General features: G+C 25.3%; 1 protein-coding gene across 1 annotated transcript; it reads left to right on the top strand.

The window, feature by feature from the left end:
* Positions 1-270: 270 nt before the first annotated feature.
* Positions 271-4,833, top strand: LOC145828626 (carboxypeptidase B-like). Its single transcript, XM_082936381.1, has 13 exons — positions 271-332; positions 426-498; positions 618-715; positions 943-1,066; positions 1,352-1,450; positions 1,806-1,907; positions 1,970-2,068; positions 2,879-2,966; positions 3,035-3,096; positions 3,160-3,297; positions 3,466-3,550; positions 3,727-3,838; positions 4,755-4,833. The coding sequence occupies exons 1-13, from the start codon at positions 271-273 to the stop codon at positions 4,831-4,833; spliced, it is 1,221 nt and encodes a 406-aa protein (XP_082792507.1).
* Positions 4,834-10,365: the final 5,532 nt, after the last annotated feature.

Raw genomic sequence — 10,365 nt, 5'->3', positions numbered from 1 at the left:
TCGTATGAATCCTAAAGTTTAACTGTGTGACTTGTTTTGTATAAGTTAAGTCTTAAAATAAAAGTACCTTTATTAATCAAAAAAAAAAAGTTACTTTTTTAAACTTATATTACACAAAAGAAGTCATAAAATTAAAACTTAGGATTCATACAAATAAACTTGTAAAATTACTAGATTAAACAACATGTAACTAAACAGGTGCAAGTTTCCCACTAAACTTGTATTAAAACAACTTTTGTTGTTTTTAAAAATTGTTGTAAAAATAAAAGTATGAAGTACATTGTGCTGCTTGTACTGCTTGCATCTGCTTTTGCGGAGCGAAAGTTTTTCGGGTAGGTATATTTATTTATAAAAATTCTATTCGTAAATACTTTAAAACTTGTATTTGAGTAATGCATTTACAACTGTTTTAAAACTTTCAACAGTGATCAAGTTATCAGATGCTATCCAACTGAAGGACAAAAAGAGCTTCTAACATCTTTCAAAGCAAAATACGATGTTTGTAAAAGTTCTAACTTTGTAGACTGTTTACTGTCCATTAAAAAAAAAACTAGTTTATAATTTGATATAACTTATTTTTGAAAAACACATTTGTAATTTTATTGTAAACACTTAAGGTTGATTTCTGGGCCGGTCCTGAAGAAAAGAGACCAGTTGATATGCATGTTTTAGGAATCTTTACCAACACTATTAAAAGTATACTTGAGGAAAATGAGTACGTTTTAATCATTAAGTAAAATAAAACAATTGCTTGAAGTAAAAATTTAGTTAATAAACGAAAAACAAAAAAATTTCTTTATTGTTATTGCTTAAGACATAATATTCAATCTGTAAAATATTCTGTGAATATAATTTCATATTTCTTTTTTGTTTAATCAAGTTGCATATGAATATTTTTGTTCGAGTCCACACTAAAAATAATCTTCTTATAAATCTTTTCAGCGTCAAGTACGAGATTATGATCCACGATCTCCAAGCTGATGTTGATGCTCAAACTGATCGTGCCCGTCTTCCACAGATGTCTCTCGACTCTTTCGATTACAATGTGTACCATACTCTTGACGAAGTATGTTTTACAAAATGAGTTCTACTAATTTTGTTTATAACATATAAGATATAGGAAAAAAGATAGCTTATTTATAAGAGTAATGAATTTTTAAGGAACTTATATTTATGATGCTATTGAAAATTGATAGATTTATACATTTTTAATTTAAATGCATAGTTATTAAAAATACACGTACTATGTAACTGGCTTTAATAAACGAATAAAAGTTTTCTCTTATTTTTTGTGCTAGTTTTCAAGTATAAGATATTAATCATGCAAACTTTCAATATTGCAAATTTATAGATTGAATCTTGGATGGAGAACATCGTTGCTAAACATGCAGATGCTTCTTTTGTAAATGCTGGTACCACATATGAAAAAAGAAATATTCGCGCTTTAAAGGTTATTTCTGTTAATTTTGTTATCTAATATTATTATTGAGAATTTAGAATGAGTTATATGATTCTTTATTTCATCAATTACATATTATTATTAAAAAAAAAAAACGGTTATTAACTATGTTTTGGACCTTTAAAAGTTTCTGGTTGCCTTATAGTAAATCAAGGTAAACTAAACATTAATAAAACTTTCTAAGTTACAAAACTTACTGATTCTTAACTCTTTCATATATGATATCAAATGAAAGAAAACTTTACTTTAATTTTGAAACAAAATTAAATTATTTTTTGATCGTAGTTTAAATCAATTACTTATTTAAATGTATACGTACAATCATATTAGATAATATTTCTTACAGATTTCCAGCGGAAAATCAAACGCACCAGCTTACGTCATCAACTGTGGTCTTCACGCTCGTGAATGGGTCAACCCAGCAAGTTGTATTTATGCTGTTAAATTCGTGAGTTAAAATTACTATTAGAATAAAAAAAAAAGATACAAAATTTTTTATACTACCCTAAGCTTTTGGAAAGTTCAGCTAGCGAAAACTTCCGGAGTGAAATTGACTACTACATCACTCCAATCTCTAACCCAGATGGCTACGTTTACACTTGGACCGATGTAAGTTTATTGTTTCGTAAGTAAGGTTTTACAATTCAATATAAGAAAAATTTAAAAGAAGAGTTTGTTTAAACATAAACTTTGGTATAACAATATAGTTACAACTTAGCTCTAAAGTTACCAAGTACTTTTTTTAGTTAAAATAAACTATAAAATAAAGTTACTAAAAGCTTAATTACAAATAAAGTTTATCTCACGTTTTTGACAGATTATTTACCTATGAATTATAATTTTATTCAAACTTCCAATGTTAAATAAAACGACAATTTAAAACAAAAACACACTACTTTTAATTTTTTCATTTTATTGTAAATTATCACGATTTTAAAAACCTCATTAGTTTAATCATTTTATTAACTACTTGTTATTATCATTTTTAATAAAAGTGGTACTTGATTTAGAATTTTTACTTATTTAGTAACTTAAGAATCTAAAAATATACTAAACAAGATGTTGCAAACAAATCGATTGGTACTATTAAGTTAGTATATTTTAACACATAGTTATTTAAAAATAAATAAGTTTTACCTAGATTAGAAAAAAATGTATAATGCTTATTCATATACCAAAGATTTCATTTATAATACCCTTGACAAAGTTTGTTATATTTAGTTTTTTAAGTTAAAAGTTTTAATTGAAAATATTTTAGTAAATTGTTATAAATATGCATGCTTATACTTTTGAATATATTATTCGAGTTAAGCACAGTAAAAGTTTCAACGTGATATTTTTATGGTTTTTTCTAATTAGATAAAACGTTAAGCTTAATTATATATAATAAGAATAATATAAACAACTTCAAAAAACTAGGACCGTATGTGGAGAAAGACCAGATCTTTGAACAACTTGTTCTGTGACGGAGTCGACCCCAACAGAAACTTTGACATCAACTGGTCAGGCTGGTACTACGATTTTCATTACTTTAATATTTTTAAGTTTAAAAGTCATAAATAGCTAAATTTATAGGAGTTGGTTCAAGCCCCAATTCCTGCAGTGATGCTTTCTATGGACCCAGTGTCATGTCTGAAGTAGAATTAAAAATTTATTTTTACTAATTATAACTTTGAGTATTAACTAATAGATTTTACTAGATTGAAGTTCAATCTGTTGCTAACCATGTGGCTTCTATTTCCAATGTAAAGGGTTTCATAGACGTCCACGCTTACTCCCAATACTGGATGTTTCCGTACGGTTACACTTACCAATACACTGAAGATCATGCTCTCCTTGTAATTTGTCATATATATGTATTTAACAAAAAAAAACATGGTTTTAAGAAAAATTGACAACTAATAAATATTTTATTCAAAACTACTGGTAGTTATAATACAATATTAATACTATTACTTATTTTAATAGTATTAATACTATTGTTTACTTAAGTATTGTTTTATCAGACACAAATTGGAGAAGAGAGTGTTGCTGCAATCAAAAGTGTTCATGGAAAAAATTACGTTTCTGGAGCTATATCTGAAATTATTTGTAAGTAAGAAAGTTTTTTCATATATTTATTACAAAATTTTATTAATTTAGTTAAAGTTACGCGTTTATAGACTATAAAGTTAACAGTTTGTTGTTCAAAGTTAAATTAAAAACTAAGTTTTAAATGCAACAACAAAAAAAAATGTTTTTTTTTAATTATTATTTTATATACATAGATGAAGCTTCTGGTTCAACTGCTGATTATTTCTACGAAAAGCTGGGAATCAAATGTACTTTTGGAACAGAATTAAGAGACACCGGCAGATACGGTTTTGTTCTTCCTGAAAAGTTAGTTATTTTTACGTATTACTTTTTTCACATACTTTCTCTTTAACTTGATATATATTTTTTCTTTATATTATAAAAGTAAAATATTTTGAGGATATTTTTAAAGTTTAGAAAATTAAAAAGTTTTCAAAAATTTTAAAATTAAAAGTAGGTAAAGGAACGTAAGACCTGAAGGTTCCAGAAAAGTGTTAAAACTATATCAAACTTTTTTCATGAAAAACACTTTATTTAAACTTATTTTTAAATTATGTTAATGAACTCACAATCAGTTTTTTAAATTTTGTATATAAAGTAAGGTTACATTTTTCTAAAATTTTATATTTAGTGTAGTAAGCTTAATGTATGCATGACGAATGTGTACAACAAACTTTTGCGAAAAAGAATGTATAATATTTAAAATAGAAAGTTTTAAGACTGTAGCCAACAAATTTTATTTTTCTGATATAAATCAAGATAGCTTAAACTAAAAAATTCATACTTTTAATGGTTATATTATAATTAAAGTTCCAACAATTCAAATTTTAATAGACAATTTTAAAGGGAAATTTATCTACCCAGAAAAAAGCATAGAAGGTTTAGTTTATAAAATTATGATGATAGAAAAACAAACAAAAAAAAACGAAGCTACTAAAAACAGCCTTATTTCAACAAATTTTAAAACTATCCTAGTCTTCAAAAAACAATTTAAATATATATAAAAAATACCAGAAGGTCTATTTAATAAAATTACGATGGTTAAAGAAATTATTAATAGATATTATACACAATTAGTAGAGCTATTATAGTTGTAACTGTTGGTACTTGAACTGTAATGGCCTGCAATAGTAATTGTAATGGCGTAAAATAGTTTCGACAATATATTTGAAAGTATTTTGAATAAAATATAGTTTATGATACAGTTTAATATTAATTTCAGTCAAATCAAACCAACTGCTGAAGAATTCTTTGCTGGACTTATGGTCATTTCAAAGTATGTCGCAAATGGAACTTGTTAAAAAATATGCTATATGAAAAACTAATGTATTTATAAAAAAAACTAATAAACTGTTTTTTATCTTGTTGTAATTAAAAAAAAAAACTACTTAGTTTTTGCTTTATTTGTTGAGATCTAAATAAATTTTTGATTATTAAAGGATTTTTTATCAAGCAAAACTTAATTTTATTCTTTAATACACTAATAACTTTATATAATGTTTTTTAAAGAAGTTAGTTATAAATACTTTAACTAGAGTATAATTACTAAAAGATAAGTAAGAATGCACATTACTTGAACATTTATTCTATATTTTTATATATGAACATTTTTAAAGTTAAAAATTTAAACAAGTTTTTTAAAATATATTTATAGTTTATTGAACGACAAAAATTACGCTCAAAATATTTGTTCCTAGAACCTGGTGCACGAAAAAACCTTTCGTTTATCAAGTCGCACACCACGTATACCTTTTAACGTCTTGTCAAGGACATTAAATTAACCAATAAAACTTTATATTTTGAATTTTCTTGACTTTGGGGGCTTTCTGAAAACTTATATAACATATCTGTGTAAAAGAAAATTTATTGCTCAAAATAAACTTTTGAAATTTATGTTCATTTAAAATAACTCGCTTAAAAATTTCAAAATTTTGCGGATGTTAGAAATTAAATAACAAAAGCAGTTAGAATTTTTTTTGTTTCGAATAACGTCAATAGAAACTTATGGAAGTATTCAATCACGTAAATAGATAAAATGCGCTTGTGTGTTAAAATGCAAATTGAAATATAAAAATTAGAAAAAAAATTCTCGACTAAAATATCTATATACTAAAGAAAGAAATATAAATAAATGGCATTGTAAAAGTTTACTGCTACAAACATAAACACACAGTTTTATACTTTAAAAACTGATTCTGTAAAAGCACAATAACGAAATTCTCATATTTTAAAGTTTTAAGTGAGAAATCCAACTCAAGTATTTTACTTGTTTAGTTTTTTTTTTGATTATTAACTCACAAACACCACTCAATACGTATTTGTAGCTAACTACAGTTCAGAGCGTTTTTTGATTGCGTGTTTTTTGAATAAGAAATTAATCACAACACTGTCTTACAATTGAAGTGAATTAAAACACCGTAGGCCAGAGATCGGACTAGGGGTTACTAGCTAATTTATTTAGAAACATTTTTCTCGTAGCCGGATTTGTTGAAAAGTAGTAGTAATCAATAAAATTTAAAACCCGATGTTGTGACAAAATATACAATAAATAAATACACAAAATATATATAAACATAAAGCACTAATAATTACTGAGATACTGTCTGCAATAAAAAATATATAAGTATAAATTACTCTTTTTCTTACAGTTTTTAAATTTAACTTCACACGAATGTTTAAAAAATCAACTATATTTTCTACCAAGTGATAAAATAAAATAAAAGTTAGTTACAGATAAAAAAAGCTTTAAAGGCCTTGCTACAGTAGAACATAAGATATATTTATTATTAAACTACGAGAATAATTGCGAGGCTAAACTACAACTTTTTTTTTCTGCTGTATGTTTTCAGATAAAAAGTGCATCGTGGGCCGCATATATTTACTTTACGGGCCGCAACTGTTAATCACGCCTGCTCTTCAATGAGATTTAAACTTTCTCAATAAATAAACAACTTCTATAACAAATACTTTGATAAAAAGTGTTCCTACCTTAATTTTTTTAAATGTGTGTGATCGCTTCTATTAACTTATTTTTTCAATATAAACACACTTTTATACAATATTTAAAAATTCAAAGTCTTTTACATATTTTTTACAAGTTATTAAAAAAAAATGATTTGTAGAATTAAAACTAATACTTACACATGTACCTTAATTTTATCACAAGTTATTTTGCAAACCGTTTTACATATTGTTTAAAAAGAAATCTAAGTAATGGCAGAAGCTACATCGTAATACTAAAAAAATAAAGAAAAATAGAACAATTTTAGAGATAAAAATAATGTTAATCGACTTTTGTAAATGGGCATAATCTTTTATATCATTAATGAATAAAGTGTTCATGAACCTACTTTGAAGTTAATGTATATTTAGTACCTTAATATTTTTTTATATATTTCAAAGCTAAACAAAGTTAAGAAATTTTATATAACTATGTTTTTTAATATTTTTTCATTTAATTAGGTTTAATTTATATAAGTTTAATACTTTATTTGCAAGATTTACAATTTATACAAAATTTTATAAGTTAAAATTTAAATTTTAAAGCTTTGAAAATTTTTAAACATGTAGTAAAATAATGTTTTACTTACTAAGATGACTTAAAATATACAATGTAAATTAATCTACATTTATAACTACTTTAGTATAATCTTTTTTGCTTATCAAGAAAAATTTCGCTGGAATTTCTGATTATAAACAATGTAAAACTACACTGTAAATAATGATTTTATTATACTAATTTTTGATTAGCTTAAAAATTATTTGATAATCACTTTATTATACAAATATTTGACTAACTACACAATTTAGTTTAATAAGTACTTAGAACAAAAACTAAACAGTGAAAACTGTATTTTTAATAATTACTTTATTATACAGTTTTCTTTAAAAGCTACGGAAATTTAATTTCAAATTCAGTAGCACTAGATTAATTTCTTAAAGATTTGAGAGCAGGAAATAAAAATAATCGTCTCGTTAAATGTTATTTTTTTACTTTAAACAATTAAAAGTTGTAGTTAAGCACGAAAAATGTTAGCAAAACAAAAAAATAATATTTAGCGAAGCACAAGGATATAATAATTAAAAAGAGTTATTTGAAACAAGCTAAATATTTAGAAGAATTGAAACTAAGCAGTATAGCTTTAAAGTAAAGGTTTCTTAAAGTTTTCAACGAAGAGCAGTTAAGTTACACAAGGTCATGCAATGATTTTTTTATCATTCCAGTATTAAGGTCTACTAACAACATAAATGTAATTTTCCACACTGTCTGCTTTAAAATCGATAGCATAGGTTTAATGATACTGTTATAAATAACGATAATGCTTTTAAGGCTTTTATAAATCTAAGGTACCTATTACATTATATGTTAAATTAATATACACATGAAAAATTTAATAAAAAGTCTTTTAAATTTTATAAAACTTTAGCCTTAAAAAATAAACTATAGAGTAAATCTTAATAAATGAAATCAAATAGCATGAAAACAATTTTTGATACGAACAGTTTTGATAATTATAAATAGTTTTTCTACATTCTGTATAAATTGATTTGTATGCTTTACTTTTTTATTACTTTGAAGTTTTTATTAGATGTGTTTAAATTGATCTTAAATCGCATTTAATAAAAAATAAAAGATACTTTTGTAGACTAGTTTCGTTATATTTACTCAATTTGCGTTTCGATATTATATTTCTGATTAGAATCAATGCAACAAAACATGCAAAACCAAATCAGTCTAATCACAAAACACTTCAAAACTATTAAAGTTTAACTTTTATAAAACAAGAGAAAATACACTACTTAATATAATTATTTAAATAAAGTTATAATTAGTATTGAAGTTGTAAACAGAGTGTTTATATTTTTTACGATCAGATAAATCAGATCTATTAAGTTTTAAAACTAAACAGCTTAAAATAAAATGGAATATTTTTAAGAGTACATATATACTAAAAAAACATAAGGAATAGTTAAAAAATAAAAAACCAAAACTCTAACTTAAGTTATGTTTTTTACAAATCATGTGACATCGTCCATACTTCCATATATTAAATATCTATAAAAAAGGCTAATAAAGTTTTTTTTTAATTTTAAAGTTGTTTGGAAGCCTTTAAGTCAAAGCAGGAATGGCAAAACAAAATTAAACTTTAGGACACAGCTAAAACAAATATAAATTTCATCCATAAAAAATATACAAGCTTTTAAGATTTATGGTAATTAGTTCTATTAAACATTTATAAATTAAATTAAACATTTTTTTTGAATTTATATAACACAGTTATAGTTTCTGTTTTCCAAATAAATGCTTACTTGTTTATAAACCATCAAACGAAAAATTAACAATAATAAATTAAACAAGCTGCTCTACTAAAATGTTCTTAAGTAAAAACAAAATCGTTCAAGGTCGATGAATCATCAAACATATCCGAAGTTGAAGGATAATAACAACTATTAGTAGAGTTTTATTACGATAAATTTTATTGAGCGTGCTTACATTTTCGGAAGTTAATAATAGCTTTGTTTACATGAAAACTGAAAAGGCAAACATTTAACGGAAACAAAAATTAAAATAAGCGTTTATTCTTAATCAAAAATCGTTATTTCTGAAGCTGAAAAATATTTTTTTGTAGGAACACTTTAACCTACAAGCACAACATTAAAAGCATTTGTTAGGATGTTATTGATTTTCATCAATTATTAAAGCTTTTGTTTTTCAACGGAAGTGTGAAATTATTAAAAAGAATTTTATTATTACGTGATACCAGTTTTTAGAATTACAGTGCTTCCGTTAGACTTTTTGAAAGACATAACAAAAAAAAAAACCTTTCTCCTTACAAAAAGAGTATATAAGCAAAAGGTTTAAAAATTCAAGCATAACAATATTTTTTCTTGATCAAGGCGATATTAAACAATGAACAAAGCAGTATACTATTTTTTGTTGAGAGTTATTGTAACTTTGCAACTAACAAAGTCGCATCCAATTGAAGAACCGTCGTCATGGAAGCATTACCCATGCAGTGTTTCATGTGGAGGTGGTGTCATGAAGATTGAAAAAATGTGTGAACCTGGAAGTACTTGTATCAGCCAAACTAAAACCATTCAATGCAATGTCGAACCTTGCAAGCAAGACGGTAGATAGAATTATTTTTATCTTATGTACTATATTTTTGAAAACATAAACAAGATCAAACTGAACAAATAAATTTAATAAAATGACTAATTATTGTTTCCATTGACTTAACAACTGTTTTAAAATTTTTGGATAAGATTTACACAACATCTTTTATTAAGTATTTTAGAAAAAGTGAGACTTTTGTTTTATATAATACTATCCGTAGTTATTACAAACGGATAATTATGTTGATATATTTTATTTAAAATTGAATAGTAAAAAAAAGGTATCTTTGTTGTTTATTTGACATTTACACCTAATATTTTCAAACGTTGCTAAATAAAATGCTGTTACAGAGTGGGATAAAAACTACCCTACTTTCGAGCAGCTCCCTATCAACAACCTGTTGTCTCAGTTCAAAAGCATCGCAGCTACCAACGTTCTGACAACCGCTAACGGAACTGAGCTTTTAAAAGGCATGAAGGACGCAAACTGTTTGAGCAGCAGAAAATTTTGTGAGAGCCTCAACCGTTCGCATTCTGCAACTCTCAATAGAACGTGCAGCAAACTTCTCGAGCTGTTTCGCTTTGTTAAAATTGCCGATGACTACTTCAACTCGTGGCTGTACGATTACGCTTACGATGGGTTGGTTTTGAAAAGTGCACCTCATTTCAGTTCAGTGATAACACCTGACGGCGTGTACAAGTTTTCAGATTTACAT

The sequence above is a fragment of the Thalia democratica genome, chromosome 2, assembly GCF_965202585.1.
Source record: "Thalia democratica chromosome 2, ktThaDemo2.hap1.1, whole genome shotgun sequence".
Classification (NCBI taxonomy): Eukaryota; Metazoa; Chordata; class Thaliacea; order Salpida; family Salpidae; genus Thalia; species Thalia democratica.
Note: the sequence above shows the minus strand (reverse complement) of the source record. Positions and strands in the feature narration are given on the sequence as shown.

What these genes read in the sequence shown, in the direction of transcription:
- LOC145828626 (XM_082936381.1), top strand. Translation starts at nt 271, where the DNA reads ATGAAGTACATTGTGCTGCTTGTACTGCTTGCATCTGCTTTTGCGGAG. An exon ending in TGTACCATACTCTTGACGAA is followed by an intron (nt 1,067 to 1,351) that starts GTATGTTTTACA and finishes GCAAATTTATAG; the next exon opens with ATTGAATCTTGGATGGAGAA. An exon ending in GACCCAGTGTCATGTCTGAA is followed by an intron (nt 3,097 to 3,159) that starts GTAGAATTAAAA and finishes AGATTTTACTAG; the next exon opens with ATTGAAGTTCAATCTGTTGC.